This window comes from Mesoplodon densirostris, chromosome 4 (genome assembly GCF_025265405.1).
Source record: "Mesoplodon densirostris isolate mMesDen1 chromosome 4, mMesDen1 primary haplotype, whole genome shotgun sequence".
Lineage (NCBI taxonomy): Eukaryota > Metazoa > Chordata > Mammalia > Artiodactyla > Ziphiidae > Mesoplodon > Mesoplodon densirostris.
In genome coordinates this window covers 65,737,855-65,762,131 of record NC_082664.1, presented here as the reverse complement: position 1 = coordinate 65,762,131, position 24,277 = coordinate 65,737,855, and the positions used below count along the sequence as shown (strand labels likewise).

The following is a 24,277-nucleotide window of genomic DNA, read 5'->3' as shown; positions in this document are numbered from 1 at the left end:
GTCAGTAATGCAAATGGCTGGACATCATCCCAGACCTAGTGAAATAGACTGGGGTGCGGCCCAGTCAGCTGTGTTTTAACAAGCCCTCCTTTGATTGTGGTGTACGCTAAAGTTTAAGAAACACTGTTTTACATAATAGAAATGCCAGTAATGGTACTCAGTTCAATCAACTCTATTCATATTCATTACACAGAATAAAAAGTGAGGTTATTTCAACACACTGTCATCATTTATAAGAATCAGTCACAGGGGCGTCCCTGGTGGTGCAGTGGTTAAGAATCCACCTGCCAATGCAGGGGACATGGGTTCAAGCCCTGGTCTGGGAAGATCCCACATGCCATGGAGCAACTAAGCCTGTGTGCCACAACTACTGAGCCTGCGCTCTAGGGCTCGCGAGCCACAACCACTGAGCCCGTGTGCCACAACTACTGAAGCCAGCGTGCCTAGAGCCCATGCTCCGCAATGAGAGAAGTCACCGCAATGAGAAGCCCGTGCACCACAACAAAGAGTGGCCCCCGCTCGACGTAACTAGAGAGAGCCCACGTGCAGCAACGAAGACCCAACACAGCCAAAGATAAATAAATAAATTTAAAAAAAAAAGAATCAGTCACAGGACTAGAAGGGACTGAGGAGATTATGCTAGCTCCATTTTTTTCAGTATAGGAACAAATGTTCCAAGATTTGTTTTGTTTTTTAAGTAGACAGTGACTAAACAAGTATTTTGACTACCTTAAAGTTGCCATGCAGACTAAGTCAGATAATACACATGAATACATTTTATAAAGTCTAGTAGTATTACCTGGATTTTAGAAACGAGTTTCAAAAAAGGCCAGCTGTCATCATGCCGTACCAATTCCACAACAAGTTGTTCAAAAGCGGACAATTCATGAACTCCTCCCTGTCGACCTGAACTCCTTCGATTAAGTGTCACTGGAGATGATTCTGAATAAATAATTATGTTAACTTTAGGTGATGACAAAACAAAATATTTGGTCACCATAAGCTAATCAGGACATATAAATACAAACTAAATTCAAACAGAAAATCGACACTCTACACACTGAGATGTTAAACTGACTTACATTCTGAGAGATAGGTAAATCTGGACCAAGTATTCGTTATTTCCTTTCGACCTTAAAAATTTCCAATTGAAATAAACACTCATTGGGAACAGATTGTAAAAAGAGTGTAATACAAAAGGAAATTCTAGAACACAAAGTTTGTGGGTTGTTACTCCATTTTATTAAAAATATGTTTTTAACTACAGTAAAATGAAATCCTCTGGTATTTCCTGAAATATAACCTTATGAAAATAACCTCTTGAGATTTAGAAACTTGGCCTCTTTATAAATTACCTTGCATAATAGAAAATATTTCTCAATGATGAAATAAAAGATTATTCTTATAAATCTAATTTTATATGGAGAATTTTCTTAAAGCAAAATGCTTTCTCATAAAATGTAACGTATATAATGAGATCTAAGGTGAATGAATTAGTAGGAAAGAGTAGTATAGTTCATATATAGATCTAGGTGTTTAAATTCTCTGCTTAAATGTTAATCCACACATTTCCCCCTTTATTTGTCCTTAGAACCAGGTTAGTAAGTTCACAAATCAATTAAAAACGACGACATTTTTTTCAGCAGTTTTTTTTTTCTTTCTTAAAACAAAAATGCTTCACGTGTACTATTTTCCAAAAAGCTTGGGGTTCAGGATTGGAGAAGAGCAAAACACATAAGGGGATAGGAAAAGCTAAATTAGATCTCGGTGCAAAGCTACCTGATACTACCCCCACCCCGCTGCCAAACCTGACGACCTGGCAACTGCATCATGTTCCATTCTTCCACCAGTGAATTCCTTAATCCTGTCATGGGTTTGAATAATGCAATACAAACTATCTAAAATTCTTCAAAGAACAGTAGTAGCATTTTTTATGTTTAACTTCATTTTTTGAAATATCGAAGTTTTACTACTACTGACATTAAAGAAAAAAGAGGATAGGATTAGAGATAAATGGGTAAAGAGATTATTACATGGATAAATATTACCAACAACTTATATAATATAAATATATATAATATATAAACAATTTATATAATATATATATATAAATATTAAAACAATTATCAGAATCAAAAAGACAGCTGGTGATCACTCCCTAACAATATTACTGTTCCCAACTCTCCCTGCCCTGAAATTCAGTATGTCAGGTGGGAACCTTATCAAATTACCTAATGTAGCTTGTCTAGGTGATGATGAGTACATGTGTTTTGAAGGAAGCAAAGGTGGAAGAGAATGAAACGTATTATAATGTGGTATACTGAGGCTGTTCAAGTATTGGCCAAATCTCTCCATTAAACACAGAACACTGTTTGCAAATTTCTTACAACTACCCTACTACACTAGTAGAAATACTCGTACTGTAGTTTACCTTTATTCCAAATACCTGCCCCTTCCTTGAACATTATGCTTCAGGTCAGGTTGCTCCCTAATAACCCTGTATAGTGGACAGCCTTTCAAAAATGATACAAAGTATCTCAACATTCAATCTTTCCAAATTACTCAATTTTCTTAGGTAAGAATAGCTTAAATTAGACTTCTTCATACCTGTAGATTGTCTTTTCCTGCCTCTTCTCTTGGATTCACTATCTTGGAGACAAAGTTTTGAAGCAACATTTAGAGATCTTGACTGCTCACTTGACTTTGTGGCAATGACTCTGAAGTTAGGGAAGCTGGGACTATTTTCTGGTATATTATTAGCACTTTTCCTGCCTCTGCGTTTTCTACGAGGACTAAGTAGTTCCACGAATACATCTCCTTGCAGTGGGCCATGACTCTGGCGAGTAGAACGACTGGCAATTCTTAAAGATTTAGTTTCTGTAGGAGGAGCAGATTTTATCTTTCTTAGGCTTCTACCAGTAGCTTTAGAAGAAACAGTTGTTTTCGGTGTATTCTGCTGACTCCTTGAAGTATATCTTCCAGGATCTTGTCGTTGGCCACGACTTGAGAAAGAAGAGCTAAGTCTCCCTCTTGTTTTAATTGGTAATCTAACTTGTGGTCTTCCTCGTTTTGGTGGGCTATAAATAGTGTTAGAAAACAATTATTGTACAGAGCAATGATGAACATATGATTACTTCTATCCCCCTTGTTCTACTATCCAGCCAATGAGTTCTACATACATAACTTTTGTGTCACTGAGACTTATCCTGTACTTAGTTCTTTAAACTTAGAATCAACAAACTCTTCATGGAAATCTAAAATGTGCTTTCATATATTTCCTTGTAATGCAAAGACAATGTTTAAAAATTTCTTGGTAACTCCAGGATATCATCATGAAAATCAAATCCTAGGTTGTGATAAACTGTAATAAAATCCTCAGGAGAACCGAATAAATGGACTTAATCACGTTGAAAAACTTAAAATGCAAATCTTTTGTCTCCTTATGCTACAGGAGACTGTTACTTTTCATTACTATTGATACTGAGGTAACCTACAGTTTTGGCCAATGGATCCCACAAAAGTAGGCCTTAAACCCACTGTTCCTCAACACTAAGCCAGGAATCTCTTTGCCATCTTTTGATTCTTACTGTAAGATACAAAACTAGATTCAACCCTTTAATTGCCTTTAAGTTGTAGACAAGGATGATACAACCCCATTAAGCCTCCTTATATCCATCTCCCCCCATACCTGAACTTCCAGTTTACTTAAAATATTTCCAAAAATTCTCCAAGTTCTTTATCATCTTTATGCTTAACACAATACTGCCATTACAAGCTACAGGGAAAATGGCTCCTGCTAGTTGGAGCTATTGAACAACTTGTTTAAAGTAGAGGGGGTGGCTCTCTCTACTCATCCTCCTCAGTCTTTGGCCTTTTTGTACTGTGTTGGTTCTAGGTTGCCCTTGCTTCCCATTCATTTTCTTGATTCCACAAGAATGGAGTTCAAATGTTAAAAACAAGGGGAGGTCTTAGGGACAAATACAGGGAGACGGCCCCAGTGCTGCCACGGCAGGAATAACCAAAGCCATTCATTAGGCCTGGCTGACACAGCTTGCTAAGCTGCAGAATACTTGGCTATACAGTAGTATAGAAGTTGTTTCTAGGTGCTGATGCAGTAGGAGTATACAAATACAATGTGCTTCCTGGCATTTCTCTCTCTCTCTCTCTGTAGACTGCCAAGATCACCAATATTTGGGTATAACTCCTTGAGAAAAGCAAAAGAGGCATCGGGAGCTGCATTCATCTCTATCTCATGAATATCCTCTGGACTGCTTATTTGCTGCTTTCAGCAAAAAATTAAGTAATATCAACCTCAGTGTGGCTCTGAATTGACATCCTAACCAAACTTAAACTTACACTTGATTTTATGATCTGGCTAAGTTCACAAAGCGACTATACTCCCTTGGGAATAATTTCATATGTTTATAAAACATAAAAAGCAAGGGGAACTTTATGACACTATATTGCACACTAGTTTTTTGTTTTTAAATTATGGGCCCCAACCATTCCATTTGCATTTGAAAAGTCAAAAGACTGTCTAGTTAAAGACTCGAACTCTCATTTTATTGCATGGTAAGACTTACCTGACGTCTTCCTCTTCTTGAGAATCATCTTCATCTTGTTCTACCTCATACTCTTCCTCCTCACTTGGACCCTCTTCATCATCATCATCAACTTCATCATCCTCACCTTCCATACTACCTTCCATCTCGTAATCACTTTCCAAGGATGGTCTCTGTCTAGAGGAGAGTCTTCTAGAACGTTGCTTTGGCCGACACTCTGGACAAAACCAATCTCCTTCAGGCACAGTCTAATAAATCACATAAATGATCATTAATCATCTGTCACTCAAAATCTCAGTGTCTCAATTCTAATCTGAGCAGAAGAAGAAAAAAATACCTTGAGCTTTGGTCGAACACAGTACGTATGATGACCCCGATCACAGCCATCACAAAGTACCATGTTTTCAGCATCACCCTTCTTTCGGCATATCTTGCAACGGGCATTCAGTATAGACTTAGACCATATTACACTACGATCCAAGGTGGAGAGATGAAGAAAGACTTGGGATAGACTCGCAGAAGAAAGGAGAGACTCTCTCCAACGGTCCAGGACTGTTTTATAAGAACGCCCACTGTCACTGGCATCTTAAACGAAAAGGGAAAGTGATTAAACTTCCTAAGCAAACCCTAGATATCTCCTAGAACTATTTTCTTGGTAGTGTAAATAGGTTGGAATTCACAGTTCTTCTCTGCTAATACTTCACAAAAAGACCACATTGATATTAAAAACAAAAACCTCGTGCTAAAGAAAATTTGCTGAGCCACATCTTATTTATGACATAAGGAATTACTTAAATCCGTAAACTAAATGCTGGGGGATTTCAAAAGTTAAAAGAGAAAAATAACTTAGGCAATGTGTTCTCAATCTAGTAATCCAGTTCTTTGTATCAAATCCTGACGTAATTTAGAAAGCTCGCTATATGTGATTACAAGTCAGCTACTATTCCTTTCAATCAAGAATGTTACTGCCTCATTTCAGATAAAAGATGGACTGCTCTCTAAGTATAAATCATATTTAAGGTTTCTTTTGGGGATAATGAAAATGTTCTGAAATTAGATAGTGGTGGATGGCTGTACAACTGTGAATATACTAAAAACCACTGAACTGTATAATTTATTTTTATTTTTATTTATTTTTATTATTAGTTTCTGCTTTATAACAAAGTGAATCAGTCATACATATACATCTGTTCCCACATCCCTTCCCTCTTGCCTCTCCCTCCCTTTCACCCTCCCTATCCCACCCCTCCAGGCGGTCACCAAGCACTGAGCTGATCTCCCTGTGCTATGCGGCCACTTCCCACTATCTATCTACCTTACGTTTGGTAGTGTATATATGTCCATGCCTCTCTCTCGCTTTGTCACAGCTTACCCTCCCCCCTCCCCATAACCTCAAGTCCATTCTCAAGTAGGTCTGTGTCTTTATTCCTGTTTTACCCCTAGGTTCTTCATGACATTTGAACTGTATAATTTAAAAGGGTGAATTTTATATATGCGAAATATATCTCAATATAACTTATTAAAAATATCAATTATGTTTAAATGCCAACTATATTGTCTTCTATACCTAAGAAAATATTATTATTATTATTATTATTATTTTGCGGTACACGGGCCTCTCACTGTTGTGGCCTCTCCCGTTGCGGAGCATGGGCTCCGGACGCGCAGGCTCAGCGGCCATGGCTCACAGGCCCAGCAGCTCCGCGGTATGTGGGATCTTCCCGGACCGGGGCATGAACCCGTGTCCCCTGCATCAGCAGGTGGACTCTCAACCACTGCGCCACCAGGGAAGCCCAGAAAATATTATTTTTAAAATAAGGTAAATTTAAAAAATGTTAATACCCCCTTAAAAAGAACTTTCAGCACCAATTTTTATACAGAAACATTTGAACCTATTAAGAGTCATTTAGGAGATGTTCAAGATGGCGGAAGAGCAAGATGTGGAGATCACCTTCCTCCCCACAAATACATCAGAAATACATCTACATGTGGAACAACTCCTACAGAACACCTACTGAACGCTGGCAGAAGACCTCAGACCTCCCAGAAGGCAAGAAACTCCCCACATACCTGGGTAGGGCAAAAGAAAAAAGAAAAAACAGAAACAAAAGAATAGGGACGGGACCTGCACCAGTGGGAGGGAGCTGTGAAGGAGGAAAGGTTTCCACACACTAGGAAGCCCCTAAGCGGGCAGAGGCCGCGGGTGGCAGAAGGGGGAGCTTTGGAGCCTTGGAGGAGAGCGCAGCCACAGGGGTGCGGAGGGCAAAGCAGAGAGATTCCCGCACAAAGGATCGGTGCCGACCAGCACTCACCAGCCAGAGAGGCTTGTCTGCTCACCCGCCGGGGTGGGCGGGGGCTGAGAGCTGAGGCTTGGGCTTCGATCGGATCCCAGGGAGAGGACTGGGGTTGGCTGCGTGAACACAGCCTGAAGGGGGCTAGTGAGCCACAGCTAGCCGGGATGGAGTCTGAGAAAAAGTCTGGAGCTGCCAGAGAGACAAGAGACCATTGTTTTGGAGCGCTGAGGAGAGGGGAATCAGAGCACCGCCTAAACGAGCTCCAGAGACAGGCGCAAGCCGCGGCTATCAGCGCAGACCCGAGAGACGGGCATGAGACACTAAGGCAGCTGCTGTAGCCACCAAGAAGCCTGTGTGCGAGCACAGGTCACTATCCACACCTCCCCTCCCGGGAGCCCATGCAGCCCACCAGTGCCAGGGTCCCGTGACCCACGGATAACTTCCCCAGGAAAATGCAGGGCGCACCTCAGGCTGTTGCAACGTCACGCCGGCCTCTGCCGACACAGGCTCGCCCCGCATTCTGTACCCCTCCCTCCCCCTGGCCTGAGTGAGCCAGAGCCCCTGAATCAGCTGCTACTTTAACCCCGTCCTGTCTGAGTGAAGAACAGATGTCCTCAGGCGACCTACACGCAGAGGCAGGGCCCAATCCAAAGCTGAATCCTGGGAGCTGTGCGAACAAAGAAGAGAAAGGGAAATCTCTCCCAGTAGCCTCAGGAGCAGCGGATTAAATCTCCACAGTCAACTTGATGTACCCTGCATCTATGGAATACCTGAATACACAACAAATCATCCCAAATTGAGGAGGTGGACTTTAGGAGCTACGATATATATATATTTTTCCTTTTGCTCTTTTTGTGAGTGTGTATGTGTATGCTTCTATGCTTCGTTGTGTGATTTTGTCTGTACAGCTTTGCTTTTACCATTTGTCCTAGGGCTCTGTCTGTCTGTATTTTATTTTTCTTAGTATAGTTTTTAGCACTGTTATCTTGGTGGATTTCTTTTTTGGTTTGGTTGCTCTCTCTTTTCTTAATTACTTTTTATTTTTTTTCATTTTTTATAATTATTTTTCATTTTAATAACTTTATTTTATTTTTACTTTTTTCTTCCTTTCTTTCTTTCTTTCTTTCTTTTTTCCTTTTCTTCTGAGTCTTGTGGCTGACAGGCTCTTGGTGCTCCGGCCAGGAGTCAGGCCTGTGTCTCTGAGGTGGGAGAACCAACTTCAGGACATTGGTCCACAAGAGACCTCCCAGCTCCATGTAATATCAAACAGTGAAAATATCCCAGAGATCTCCATCTCAATGCTAAGATGCAGCTTCACTCAACAACCAGCAAGCTACAGTGCTGGACACCCTATGCCAAACAACTAGCAAGACAGGAACATAACCCCACCCATTAGCACAGAGGCTGCCTAAAATCATAATAAGGTCACAGACACCCCAAACACACCACTGGACGTGGTCCTGCCCACCAGAAAGACAAGATCCAGCCTCATTCACCAGAACACAGGCACTAGTCCCCTCCACCAGGAAGCCTACACAACCCACTGAACCAACCTTAGCCACTGGGGACACACCAACAACAACAGGAACTACAAACCTGCAGCCTGCGAAAAGGAGACCCCAAACACAGTAAGTTAAGCAAAATGAGAAGACAGAGAAACACATAGCACATGAAGAAGCAAGGTAAAAACTCACCAGACCAAACAAATGAAGAGGAAATAGGCAGTCTACCTGAAAAAAAAATTCAGAGTAATGATAGTAAAGATGATCCAAAATCCTGGAAATAGAATGGAGAAAATACAACGTTTAACAAGGACCTAGAAGAATTAAAGAGCAAACAAACAATGATGAACAATGCAATAAATGAAATTTAAAATTCTGTAGAAGGAATCAATAGCAGAATAACTGAGGCAGAAGAATGGATAAGTGACCTGGAAGATAAAATAGTGGAAATAACTAGTGCAGAGCAGAATAAAGAAAAAAGAACAAAAAGAATTGAGGACAGTCTCAGAGACCTCTGGGACAACATTAAACACACCAACATTCGAATTATAGGGGTCCCAGAAGAAGAAGAGAAAAAAAAAGGGACTGAGAAAATATTTGAAGAGATTATAACTTGAAAACTTCCCTAATATGGGAAAGGAAAGAGTCAATCAATTCCAGGAAGCACAGAGAGTCCCATATAGGATAAAACCAAGGAGAAACACACCAAAGATACATATTAATCAAACTATCAAAAATTAAATACAAAGAAAAAAATTAAAAGCAGCAAGGGAAAAACAACAAATAACATACAAGGGAATCCCCATAAGGTTAAGAGCTGATCTTTCAGCAGAAACTCTGCAAGCCAGAAGGGAGTGGCAGGGCATATTTAAAGTGATGAAAGGGAACAACCTACAACCAAGATTACTCTACCCAGTAAGGATCTCATTCAGATTCGACAGAGAAATTAAAACCTTTACAGACAAGCAAAAGCTAAGAGAATTCAGCACCACCAAACCAGCTTTACAACAAATGCTAAAGGAACTTCTCTAGGCAGGAAACACAGGGAAGGAAAAGACCTACAATAACAAACCCAAAACAATTAATAAAATGGTAATAGGCACATACATATCGATAATTACCTTAAATGTAAATGGATTAAATGCTCCAACCAAAAGACACAGACTGGCTGAATGGATACAAAAACAAGACCCACATATATGTTGTCTACAAGAGACCCACTTCAGACCTAGGGACACATACAGCCTGCAAGTGAGGGGATGTAAAAAGATATTCCATGCAAGTGGAAATCAAAAGAAAGCTGGAGTAGCAATTCTCGTATCAGACAAAACAAACTTTAAAATAAACACTATTACAAGAGACAAAGAAGGACACTACATAATGATCAAGGGATCAATCCAAGAAGGAGATATAACAATTGTAAATATTTATGAACCCAACATAGGAGCACCTCAATACATAAGGTAAATGCTAACAGCCATAAAAAGGGGATATCAACAGCAACACAATCATACTGGGGGACTTTAACACCCCACTTTGACCAATGGACAGATCATCCAAAATGAAAATAAATAAGGAAACACAAGCTTTAAATGACACATTAAACAAGATGGACTTAATTGATATTTATAGGACATTCCAGCCAAAAACAACAGAATACACTTTCTTCTCAAGTGCTCATGGAACATTCTCCAGAATAAATCACATCTTGGGTCACAAATCAAGCCTTGGTAAATTTAAGAAAATTGAAACTGTTATCAAGTATGTTTTCTGACCACAACTCTATAAGACTAGATATCAATTACAGGAAAATATCTGTAAAAAATACAAACACATGGAGGCGAAACAATACACTATTAAATAACCAAGATATCACTGAAGAAGTCAAAGAGGAAATAAAAAAATACCTAGAAACAAATGACAATGAAAACCCGATGACCCAAAACCTATGGGATTCAGCAAAAGCATTTCTAAGAGGGAAGTTTACAGCAATACAAGCCTACCTCAAGAAACAAGAAACATATCAAATAAACAACCTAACCTTACACCTAAAGCAATTAGAGAAAGAAGAAGAAAAAAACCCCAAAGTTAGCAGAAGGAAAGAAATCATAAAGATAAGAAATAAATGAAAAAGAAATGAAGGAAATGAGAGCGAAGATCAATAAAACTAAAAGCTGGGTCTTTGATAAGATAAACAAAATTGATAAAACACTAGCCAGACTCATCAAGAAAAAAAGGGAAAAGACTCAAATAAATAGAATTAGAAATGAAAAAGGAGAAGTAACAACTGATACTTTAGAAATACAAAGGATCATGAGGGATTACTACAAGCAACTATATGCCAATAAAATGGACAACCTGGAAGAAATGCACAAATTCTTAGAAAAACACAACCTTCTGAGACTGAACCAGGAAGAAATAAAAACATAAACAGACCAGGGCTTCCCTGGTGGCACGGTGGTTGAGAGTCCGCCTGCCGATGCAGGGGACGTGGGTTCATGCCCCGGTCCGGGAAGATCCCACATGCTGCGGAGTGGCTGGGCCCATGAGCCATGGCTGCTGAGCCTGTGCATCCGGAGCCTGTGCTCTGCAATGGGAGGGGCCGCGACAGTGAGAGGCCCGCGTACCGAAAAAAAAAAAAAATATATATATATATATATAAACAGACCAATCACAAGCACTGAAATTGAGACTGTGATTAAAAATCTTCCAACAAACAAAAGCCCAGGACCAGAAGGCTTCACAGGTGAATTCTATCAAACCTTTAGAGAAGAGCTAACACCTATCCTTCTCAAACTCTTCCAAAATATAGCAGAGGGAGGAACCCTCCCAAAGTCATTCTACAAGACCACCATCACCCTGATACCAAAATCAGACAAAGATGTCACCAAGAAAGAAAACTACAGGCCAATATCACTGATGAACACAGATGCAAAAATCCTCAACAAAATACTAGTAAACAGAATCCAACAGCACATTAAAAGTATCATACACCATGATCAAGTGGGGTTTATCCCAGGAATGCAAGGATTCTTCAATATATGCAAAACAATCAATGTGATACACCATATTAACAAATTGAAGGAGAAAAGCCATATGATCATCTCAATAGATGCAGAAAAAGCTTTTGACAAAATTCACCACCCATTTATGATAAAAACCCTCGAGAAAGTAGGCATAGAGGGAAGTTACCTCAACATAATAAAGGCCATATATGACAAACCCACCGCCAACATTGTTCTCAATGGTGAAAAACCGAAACCATTTCCACTAAGATCAGGAACAAGACACGGTTGCCCACTCTCACCACTAATATTCAACACAGTTTTGGAAGTATTAGCCACAGCAGTCAGAGAAGAAAAATAAATAAAAGGAATCCAAATCGGAAAAGGAGAAGTAAAATGGTCACTGTTTGCAGATGACATGATACTGTACATAGAGAATCCTAAAGATGCTACCAGAAAACTACTAGAGCTAATCAATGCAGTTGGTAAAGTAGAAGGATACAGAATTAATACACAGAAATCCCTTGCATTCCTATACACTAATGATGAAAAATCTGAAAGAGAAATTAAGGAAACTCTCCCATTTACCATTGTAACAAAAAGAATAAAAAACCTAGGAACAAACCTACCTAAGGAGGAGAAAGACTTGTACTCAGGAAACTATAAGACACTGATAAAAGAAATTAAAGATGATACAAATAGATGGAGAGATAGACCATGTTCTTGGATTGGAAGAATCAACATTGTGAAAATGACTACACTACCCAAAGCAATCTACAGATTCAATGCAGTCTCTATCAAACTACCAGTGGCATTTGTCACAGATCTAGAACAAAAAATTTCACAATTTGTATGGAAACACAGAAGACCCCGAATAGCCAAAGCAATCTTGAGAAAGAAAAACGGAGCTGGAGGAATCAGGCTCTCGGACTTCAGACTATACTACAAAGCTACAGTAATCAAGACAGTATGGTACTGGCACAAAAACAGAAATATAGATCAATGGAACAGGATAGAAAGCCCAGAGAGAAACCCACGCAGATATGGTCACCTTATTTTTGATAAAGGAAGCAAGAATATACAATGGAGAAAAGACAGCCTCTTCAATAAGTGGTGTTGGGAAAACTGGACAGGTACATGTAAAACAATGAAATTAGAACACTCCCTAACACCATACACAAATGTAAACTCAAAATGGATTAAAGACCTAAATGTAAGGCCAGCCACTATAAAACTCTTTGAGGAAAACATAGGCAGAACACTCTATGACATAAATCACAGCAAGATCCTTTCTGACCCACCTTCTAGAGAAATGGAAATAAAAACAAAAATAAACAAATGGGACCTAATGAATCTTAAAAGCTTTTGCATAGCAAAGGAAACCATAAACAAGATGAAAAGACAACCCTCAGAATGGGAGAAAATATTTGCAAATGAAGCAACTGACAAAGGATTAATCTCCAAAATATACAAGCAGCTCATGCAGCTCAATATCAAAAAAACAAACAACCCAATCCAAAAATGGGCAGAAGACCTAAATAGACATTTCTCCAAAGAAGATATACAGATTGCCAACAAACACATGAAAGAATGCTCAACATTACTAATCATTAGAGAAATACAAATCAAAACTACAATGAGGTATCACCTCACACCAGTCAGAATGGCCATCATCAAAAAATCTACAAACAATAAATGCTGGAGAGGGTGTGGAGAAAAGGGAACCCTCTTGCACTGTTGGTGGGAACGTAAATTGATACAGCCACTATGGAGGACAGTATGGAGGTTCCTTAAAAAACTAAAAATAGAACTACCATATTACCCAGTAATCCTACTACTGGGCATATACCCTGAGAAAACCATAATTCAAAAAGAGTCAGGTACCACAATGCTCATTGCAGTTGTATTTACAATAGCCAGGACATGGAAGCAACCTAAGTGTCCACTGACAGATGAATGGATAAGGACGATGTGGCACATACAGGCAAGGAATAATTACTCAGCCATAAAAAGAAACGATATTGAGTTATTTGTAGTGAGGTGGATGGACCTAGAGTCTGTCATACAGAGTGAAGTAAGTCAGAAAGAGAAAAACAAACACCGTATGCTAACACATATATATGGAATCTTAAAAAGAAAAAAAGAAGGTTATGAATAACCTAGGGGCAAGACAGGAATAAAGACGCAGACATAGAGAATGGACTTGAGGACATGGGGAGGGGGAAGGGTAAGCTGGGACAAAGTGAGAGAGTGGCATGGACTTATATATACTACCAAATGTAAAATAGATAGCTAGCGGGAAGCAGCCGCATAGCACAGGGAGATCAGCTTGGTGCTTTGTGACCACCTAGAGGGGTGGGATAGGGAGGGTGGAAGGGAGACAGAAGAGGGAGGAGATATGGGAATATATGTATATGTATAGCTGATTCACTTTGCTATAAAGCAGAAACTAACAAACTATTGTAAAGCAATTATACTCCAATAATGATGTTAACAAAAATAAAATAAAAACCACCACCAAAAAAAAAAAGTCATTTAATTGGATGCCATTAATCTTGCCTGCCTATCATTGTACACTGGCTTGTGATATCCACCTTCGATCGATCTTCAATACTGCAACTACCTTAGTTTTCCTAAGACATTACACTTAATTATAAAGGGCCTATCACATCTTGTCAAAATTCTGCAAGATATATGACTCCACACACAGTTTGGTCCTATCACACCATATTTTCTACTATTATCCTCAAATAAAACCTCATGTGCCATGTCATAATAATTAAGAGAATGTAGGCTATGGAGTCAGTCCGTCTTGAGGTTGAGTACCAGCTTCCCTAAGTGAGCCTGGGCAAGTTGCTTAACCCCTCTGTGCCTCAGGTGCCTCAGCAGTAGTATGTGGCTAGTTTATGCCTCTGAGGGCTGTTGGGAAGATTAAATGAGATAATACATATAAGACATGTAAACTGTCTGTCATGGAGTAAATGCTATTGTTGTTATCATTATTCCTCCATCATACTGTTCCTCCAATATGCAGTACTTTAGAAGACATGAAACAAGTCTGTTCTATGGTCCCTGACTTTAAGAAAATTTTAATATAGCTGGGAGGGTGAAGATATACAGTGAGTTGAAGTCATAAAGCAACAGACCTGCTAAACACTAGCGGATCTCGAACTTCTGTCTAACTGTTGGACAGGGAGGGAGAGACAGAACATGAAACCCAGGGCCCACTCAATGTGGTGAGTCCTCTCTTAAAAGTTAGGACCCCCAAAGGCTACACCTGAAAGCATCAGGGTGGACACACCTGCCATAAAGAAAGAGGTAGCAAGTAAATATGCTCATCTGGACCTTGGTGTTGGGTGGAAAGGGGAAATAAGTCTACTACTATGTAACTACAAGCAAAGCCTTGAACAGGTTTAAAACCTGAAAAAACACAAACCAAGATTTTAAAGTGGTCCAGGATTCATAGTGACCTCAGGTAAATGGCAGAAACAGGGGCAAATCTTTGCAAATGGTCTCTGAAGAAATTCCCATAGATTAAGTTCTGAGGAATGAGAGTTAATAGTCAAAACCCATAAGGCACATGTGGAAACATTTTAAACAAGAGCCTGCAGAATCTGACCCATAAAGACAAGAGACACAGAATTAGACACAATACAAAATAACTATGTTTGGGACGTCCCTGGTGGTCCAGTGGTAAACAATCCGCCTTCCAATGTAGGGGACTCGGGTATGATCCCTGGTCGCGGAACTAAGATCCCACATGCAACTAAGCCCATGCGCCTCAACAAGAGAGAATCCGCACGCCACAACGAGAAGGAAGCCTGAGTGACACAATGAAAGATCCTACACGCCTCAACAAAGATCCTGCGTGCCACAGCTAAGACCTGACGCAGCCAAAACAAACAAACAAAAAAAACCCCCCAAAACTTGTAAAGAAAAACAACTATGTTTAATATATCTTAAGAAATAAACATTTGAAAGTATGAGTAAATGACCAAGATGTTTGAAAAAGCATCTGGACCTCTAAAGATAATTGAGATTTATAACTCAACGAGAGAGGGAAAAAAAGTGGATGGGTCAAATGACTCTTTAGACAAAGCTAAAGAGAAATATCAGCAAAAAGGGATATAAATGCAATAATACAGTCCACTTGATTTATTTCCACCTTCTCGTTTTGAGCTTTCTATTTATCTTGATTTTCTAATATAAGTCTTCATGAAAAGCTCTGGCCTGAGTGGGACCTCCAAGGAAGAAGGCAACAAGAATTGCTAGTTCAAAGATCTTGAAGAAATCTTTCTGTATAAATCAGAGAGCATTCTTATTGGTAATGGCAAGAAATAAGGTTGCAGAGGCCAATGTGGAACAATGGAAGAAAAATTATGAAGAACTTTTGGAACCTAGAAAGTCAGTTTGAATGGTTCTTAACTCAAAGGCTGGTGAAACACTGTGGGTTTTGTTTTGTTTTGTTTTGTTTTGTTGCGGTACGCGGGCCTCTCACTGTTGTGGCCGCTCCCGTTGCGGAGCACAGGCTCCAGACGTGCAGGCTCAGTGGCCATGGCTCACGGGCCTAGCTGCTGCGCGGCATGTGGGATCTTCCTGGACCAGGGCACGAACCCGTGTCCCCTGTATTGGCAGGCAGACTCTCAACTACTGCGCCAGCAGGGAAGCCCAACACTATGGGTTTTGATCAAAGAGGTGTTTTAAGAAAATTAAACCAGTGGTAGTTCAAGGACCAATTTTTATCCCACCTACTCCTATCCATTTTAAATATTCTAAACATAAGATATAAATGGATGTTCATATTTTTCTATTTTCATATAAGTACTTAAATAAGGATAAAAAACAGTATATAAAATTGATTCCATTTTTCTGTTAATTGTTTTTTCATCTTAAACCTTGCTTCTCCAGATTATACAGCTCTCAAGGGAAGAAATGTCTTGTTTTATTTTCCATTATGCTAGCACAGATAAATTCCTCAAGATATTGCTAATTAAAAGTATTTTACTAGGGACTTCACTGGTGACACAGTGGTTCAGAATCTGCCTGCCAATGCAGGGGACACTGGTTTGATCCCTGGTCTGGGAAGATCCCACATGCCGCAGAGCAACTAAGCCCTGTGCCACAACTACTGAGCCTGTGCTCTAGAGCCTGTGAGCCACAACTACTAAAGCCCGCGCGCCTAGAGCCCGTGCTCCAAAACAAGAGAAGCTACTGCAATGAGAAGCCTGCGCACTGCAACGAAGAGTAGCCCCTGCTCGCCGCAACTAGAGAAAGCCTGCGTGTGGCAATGAAGACCCAATGCAGCCATAAATAAACAAATAACTAACTAAATAAATAAAATTTAAAAAGTATTTTACTAATATAAAATAATGGTAGATTCATATAATCAAATATCACACTGGGAGATTTTATACTGTTAACTGCCACTATACATTAATCCATGTCACCATGCCATGTAAGCTTCTCTAGGAGATAAAACAATAACATCTCCTACTCCTTAATTCTCCCTATGCTAGTAAAGGAAAAAAAAATGCTGTGAATAAATACTATACGTAGAATAAGTAAATATACATTCCATAGCTGTTAATTCTTTTAACTAATAACTACGTATACTAAGGATCAATTATGTCAATTTTTTATATACCAGCTTAAAAGAGTTTGATTAGCTGAGGTATGAAATGTAGAAAGAAAAATGTTAGGAAGATGATATTACCCCCAATGCCATTCTCTTCTAAAAAACCAAATCCAAGGTTTTTCCTTCAAAAGCTAAATATGTAAACCAGTATTCAGCAGTAAAGAAAGTAAAATCATAGTTCTTTAAAAATACAGAATTCTTTAAAAAGTTAAAAATTTACCATCTGTCACACTACATTGATCTTCCTCTCTTTCTTGTCTTTTTTTTCCTATCTCCCTTTTGATCTTTATTAATTTCTGTGTTACCTAATTTCAAATTGATAAAGTTAGTTTGACAATTTTTTTCCCTATAGCTTAAGGGTTTAACCATACAGATGACTTTATAAATGATTAAATTATCAACTTAAACAATTCTCACGTTACCTAAAATCATTAACTGAAATATGATTATGTTCCCCAAGCTAAAAAACCTAGTTTTATCAATGCGATTGATCATCACTAGCATAAGAGGGACATACTAGAGAAGGTGGACATAAGTAGAAATTTTATTTCTTACTTGCTTCCTCAAGAAACTGAAATAATTTCTGAAGCTAAACTGGGAAAATTCCTACTATAGTTAATTTGCTATGTTGAAAAATTAGCAAGAGAATGGAGGATTTTAATAAATATTCTATCTCAAACATGCATGAAGTGGAACCCCGTTTTCTCTTCCGGATTAAGGATACTCTTGATTACCTTGCTCCAAATATTTAGACTATCTTAAAACTCTAGAGGTACCTCTATTTCCTGTGGTCTCATTCAAAACAGACTGTTCAAAGGCTTAAACATAAAGAGTTACAGACACCAGTTCTTCTATTAACTTTGAGGCGGCAGTGGTAGATGGTAATATCCATATTACAAATGATCAACATCTGACTCCGACCAACATTTACAAAGTAAGTAAGGTAAGTTGAACTTGTCTTATTTCATTTATTTTTTTAAGATCCCAAATTAAAATTGTTTCTATGTCTCAGGATGAAATGAATGTTCTAATGCTGCTGTATACCATCAAGCATAAGGAACACTATAGTTCTCTGCTCTTACACAACCTATGAGCTGTAAGTTGCAACATCTCTCAGTGTTAACTTTTTCCCATTGTGTAAATATTTAATAAAATGTACTGAAGAAAATACAAACACACTAAATAATTAATGTGATCCCCCCAAACGTATAAATAACTTTAATTGATGGCAATTTCAGAAGTGGAAAAATCAGCAGAATTGTATTTTATCCCTCACCCCTTTAGGAATCACAGAATTAATGAGTAGTAATAACATCTTACATTTATAAGAGCTCTATGACTTACAAATAACTTCTAATTGAAGTAATTGTAAATTCACATGTGTTTGTAAGAAACAATACAGAGATCCCTTGTACACGTAATTTGATTTGAACACAGAAAATATTAAGAAATACTGAAGACAAAATAGCAGTGATACAACAAATACAAACTTGATTATCTTTATGATCACATGTATTTTATTTCTTACAAGTGCTACTTTTGATGTGAAAAGTGAGTTATTAAGCTCATGGTGGAATTATCAATTTATAAAAATATTAAAATATGGATAGGTTTATTAGAACAATGAGATACTAGCCACAAATCCTTCAACTTAAAAATAACATTTTACAAATATATTGACGTTCCAAAATTGCTCTGATAGTACCATCTATTTATGAAAGCTTTGCTCTTACTACTCAACAAAGTAACATTCAAATCATTTTTAAAGGATTTTCATCTCCTCAAGTTGCTCTCTCAATATGAGACCAAAAAGATATGGTTTAGGGCTTCCCTGGTGGCGCAGTGGTTGAGAGTCCGCCTGCCGATGCAGGGGACACGGGTTCGTGCCCCGATCCCGGAAGATCCCACATGCCGTGGAGCGGCTGGGCCCGCGAGCCATGGCCGCGGAGCCTGTGTGTCCGGAGCCTGTGCTCCGCAACGGGAGAGGCCACAGCAGTGAGAGGCCCGCGTACAGCAAAAAAAAAAAAAAAAAAAAAAAAAAAAAAAAAAAAAAAAAAAAAAGATATGGTTTAAAAAAATTGTTTCTTCTAGTACCCCACTATTGAGATACAAACTATCTCAATATGATGAATTATAAATTAATTCCATTTTTCAGAAAGACCACAGGGAAGTAGAGGCAGTTATGACATGAAAATTGATTGGGAACTTGACACATATATTCTCCTAAAGACATAATGAGTATGTTCCTTGATTAGTCCCTAAAAGCATATTAATTTCACAATTGCTGAAACACATTCCTGATAGAATTATTTCTGTCATCCTAACCATAAATTATAGAGCATTTCCTCATCTGTGTACCCTTTAACACCTGGTATTTCTGATTTGGTACTTCGTACACAGTGCTCAGGTGAGTGACCACATTATTAAACCATACCCCTAATGGGGGACATTTAAGTAGCTTCTTTGAGGTTCTGTTTTAAATAACAACAACAAATTTATGTATAGTCTTTGATTATTAAGGGTCTGGCTAGTCACAGGATTTGGTAATCTTTCTTCAGAAGAAAAGTTCATAAAAGAAGAGATTGACAGAAATAGTTAAATAGACATTCATTAAAATGAATGAATACCTAGAAAAAAAATTTTTTAAGTATTTAAGTATTATTAAAAAAATAAATCTCACCTGAAATAACTCATATTTTAAAATGAAAATGCAATCTTAAAATTTTCAAATTAGTCAATCAATTTTATTATGTCAGCCAATAAAGTTCTATCAATTAAAGGGCAATTCAAAAGCATTTAAAATATAACTAATATTTTGAATTAAAAACAGATACTTACCAAGTGGAGCTTTGAGAAAACGCCGCTCAATGCCCTGCTCTATTTGAAAGAGTGCCATTGCAAGATAATGAACCACGTTGCTCACTGACTGTGGTGTACTTGCATTAGTTGAGACAGTACTTGGAGATTCTGTTTTTATGCCCAGAAGTCTACAATTAAAACATTGAACAGTGAGGACAGGGATTATCTTATTCCCCATAGCACCACACATAAAGTTTTGTTAAGAGCAAGTCTTCAATCGAATCCACAAAATAAAGAATAGGCAATTAAGGAATACTTGAAAAATACTCCCAGTTTAAATTTGTCATATCTACAGCCACATATAACAAGGATTTCACACGCAGGGGTGCAGGTACAGTGACTCACAGTATTCTCTCTCCTCCCAGTAACTCAGAATATGATTGATAAGGCTGGGCTAATAATTCTTTCTCTGAAGCAAACCTGAATAAGTAGAGAGTACTGTACAAAGCAAGCCAGTTCCATCTTTCAGAGAATTTTTTTTTTTTTTTTTTTTTTTTTTTTTGCGGGCCTCTCACCGCTGTGGCCTCTCCCGTTGCGGAGTGCGCAGGCCCAGCAGCCACGGCTCACGGGCCCAGCCGCTCCAGGGCATGAACCCGTGTCCCCTGCATCGGCAGGCGGACTCTCAACCACTGCGCCACCAGGGAAGCCCTCAGAGAATTTTTAAATTTCGTGTAAGGCATTTACTAATACAAATTATCTTTCAGCTTTCTTTCCTAAACCATAGGTCTTTCTGCTGATTTTCAAAAGTACATATATATATTTCAAACTATGATTACCTTCAAGGTCTTATATGTTGAAGAAATCTTGGAAACAGAATATAAGAATAAAATTATATTTATATTTGTCATAAAAATTTCCCATCAAAGTATATATCTAATATTTTAACCCATGGTTGTATTTTCTTTTTCCATTTATCATTAATTTTCAGATTATTTCATACTTTTCTATGTTGTGCTATAAAGATCATATTCACACAAAAAAATTGAAGAGTTTTATAGTACTTAAAAACACTATTAGGTGAAACTTGAATCCACTTATTCATCCAAATGCTTACTTATACCTGTGTAAGAAATAGTTTCCCTCAATCTCTAGGAGTTCTCATAAGCTAATAGGCAAGGGAGATAAAAACATGAATCAAGAGCTAAACTAACTATCAAGTCATTTAAGGACGTTACAAGGGCAAATATCGAGAGGAGGGAAGGTGGATGAGACAAAGCTTAGGGGAAAGGTTTCAGAGAGGACCTTAAGGGATAAGTATCTCAGGCAGCTTATCTCTGTTTCTCGTGCTTCAACTTTTACTTATAGCTGCCTCCTAACTAACCAGTTCCTTCGCCTCCAATCTTACTCCCTTTGCAATAAATGTCCATGCTGCAGCTAAAACGATCATTAGAATGGACTTGAGGACATGGGGAGGGGGAAGGGTAAGCTGGGACAAAGTGAGAGAGTGGCATGGACTTATATATATTACCAAATGTAAAACAGATAGCTAGTGGGAAGCAGCCGCATAGCACAGGGAGATCAGCTCGGTGCTTCATGACCACCTAGCGGGGTGGGATAGGGAGGGTGGGAGAGAGACGCAAGAGGGAGGAGATACGGGGATGTATGTAAATGTATAGCTGATTCACTTTGCTAGAAAGCAGAAACACACCACTGTAAAGCAATTATACTCCAATAAAGATGTTAAAAAAAAAAAAAGTACAAGCTCATTCACTCAAAGCCTTTGGTATAATGTCTTCCCTCTCAGTCTCATTTCCTTTCCACCTTTAGGTCTCAGGTTCACAGTCACTTCGTCTTGCACTTCCTTTGCTGTTTTCCATATTCTACCAAGATAAGAAGCCCTCCTATGTGTTACATTTGCATTGGGTATTTACTACTACCAGAACTCTGATCCTGTTCTATAATTGTTAGCTTAACGTCTCTCCACCATTTGCTTCTAGACAATAAAACTTATCCTTAAGGGCAGATACTATCCAAAATAACTCTGAAAAAGTAAAAGTATCTGTCTATAGATAAATAGGTTCTGATTAATGGCTCAAATAATATTTTGGTCTATTACAGTATACTAAGTTTTCCTACAGAAAAGAAAAATGGATAGTGTAAAGCTACTTTCTGAAATTAATAAAACCTTAAGTTCAAAGAGTTTTTAAAAACTTGAGTAACTATCAATATCATTATCCTAACAAGTTGTCTTTCAGCTGCTTTAGTACTAAGTGGAGTGACAGAGAACCTGCGGTTTAGCAAAATCATCACTTCAGTGGTTACAAATATTAAGGTCCTCACAATAAGATTTTAAAACAATTTTTTGAAGAAAAAGAAACCTTTACTTAAAAAAAAAGTATAAAATGGCAAGGAAAAGTGATGATTACTTTAGAAAATCCTTTCTGTACCTGTCTTTTACTATGACCTTTGCTTGCTCATCAATTTCCATCTCCTCTACATCTTCATTCACAGTTTTAATTATACCATTTTCCTTGTTTTCCTCATTTAACAGCTCATACCGTCCACTTTCTAATGCTGATCTCCAGATGTTTCGGTCTGTAACCTGTAACAAAACCCAAATTTACTAGCCCTGAAAAATAACATATACTGTTCCTAAGAAGTATGAGGTTCAATGTACATATGAAAAAGTCATGAATATTCTAGAAAAGATTGTGAATCAAAAGGGATCTAAAAATAAGGTTACTAAGTGGCCAAAATGGAATTCATATCATTCACAGATGGAAGCTTTAATACCTTACTCTCTATATTGTGAAATCATAAACAATTCTAAGATTGGTCACCTGACAGTAGCAAAAAAGTGACAGATGATAGCAAAGGAATGAACAGAATACACATACCAAGCATGAATTACTTACAGATTTTAAAAAGGTAACAAAGAAACCAATAAACAAACCAGACTCAGCAGAGGAGGCAGGAGCTAGTCAAGGAAGAAGAAAATATCCTTACACATTTCAACATCTCAGATAAAAATGCAATAAAACAGATACTTTTTAAACACCAAAAGTTAATATTAAAAAAGGTCAATTATGTTCATTAAATTCTGTTTAAGAAAGCAGATAGTCATATAACATATTTAAGAAAGATTTCTATCTATATATAAACAATTTGATACGGGGAATAAAGTTAGTTTTCATAAAAAATATATCACTTGCTGGTATTTATTCAGAACACACATGCCTTGACTATATCAAATAAATTAACAAATATGGTCAAAATTCTGGTAATTAGGCAAATTTAAAATGGGAACAGGGACAAACCTTGATTGCTCCTAATGTTCCTTGGTAAATTCTGTCTTCAATATCCAAAAGAAAATCTCTCAGCCTCAACTCAAGCTGCCTTTCTGCAGATATCTGAGATGGATCATATGCATTGGAAGATCTTCCCCGACTATATGTAGGTTTGCTATCAGTTTGAGGTTTGTCTGAAATAGTTATCAAATATCTTTATTATTATTTTCTCATTAAAAAATATAATTACCCATCTGACTGTATGATTGTGAGACAATGGATATAAAAACACTCAGTAAATCCTCAAGTGCGGGGGGGAAAAAAAGTAGAAAATGTTTGCACACCATTTATCTGATAAGTGATTTGTATCTAGAATATGTAAAGAACTCTTACAACTCAATAAAAAGACAAATAATACAATTTAAAAATGAGCAAAGGGGGGCTTCCCTGGTGGCGCAGTGGTTAAGAGTCCGCCTGCCGACGCAGGGGACAGGGGATCGTGCCCCGGTCCGGGAGGATCCCACATGCCGCGGAGCGGCTGGGCCCATGAGCCATGGCCGCTGAGCCTGCACGTCCGGAGCCTGTGCTCCGCAACGGGAGAGGCCACAACAGTGAGAGGCCCGTGTACCGCAAAAAAAAAAAAAAAAAAAAAAAAAAAAAAGAGCAAAGGATCTGAACACGCTTTTCTTTCTTTTTTTTTTGGCTGTGTCACGAGGCTCGCGGGATCTTAGTTTGCCAACCAGGGGCCCACAACAGCGAAAGTTCTGAGTCCTAACCACTGGACCACCAGGGAATTCCCCTGAACACACTTTTCTTTAAGGAAGATATACAAATGGCCAATAAGACCATGTGAAGATGCTCAAGATCATTAGTCATTTGGGAAATACACATCAAAACCACAATGAGATACCACTTCACACCTCTAGAATGGCTAGAATCAAAAAGTCAGATAATAACAAGTGTTGACAGGGACATGGAGAAATTTTAACCCTCAATATAAAATGGTGAGCCACCTTTAGGAAACAGTCTGGAAGTTCCTTAAATGATTAAACAGAATTACCATACGATCCAGTAATTTCACTCTTAGGTATATACCCAAGAGAAATGAAAACATGTGTCAGCAAAAATTTGTACACAAATGTTTATAGCAGCATTATCCGTAATAGCCACGAGGTGGAAACAACAGAAATGTC

General features: G+C 38.3%; 1 protein-coding gene across 1 annotated transcript in view; it reads right to left on the bottom strand.

The window, feature by feature from the left end:
- The window catches only part of BAZ1A (bromodomain adjacent to zinc finger domain 1A), a 97,125-nt gene that overhangs the window by 2,101 nt on the left and 70,747 nt on the right, over positions 1-24,277 (bottom strand). Inside the window, exons 18-24 of the mRNA XM_060096320.1 lie at positions 23,115-23,278; positions 22,245-22,399; positions 19,837-19,985; positions 4,900-5,147; positions 4,584-4,810; positions 2,608-3,077; positions 800-942 (exon numbers count right to left, since the gene is read on the bottom strand). Of these exons, the coding sequence (XP_059952303.1) occupies positions 800-942; positions 2,608-3,077; positions 4,584-4,810; positions 4,900-5,147; positions 19,837-19,985; positions 22,245-22,399; positions 23,115-23,278 (1,556 nt within the window). The remainder of the gene's footprint in view (positions 1-799; positions 943-2,607; positions 3,078-4,583; positions 4,811-4,899; positions 5,148-19,836; positions 19,986-22,244; positions 22,400-23,114; positions 23,279-24,277) is intronic.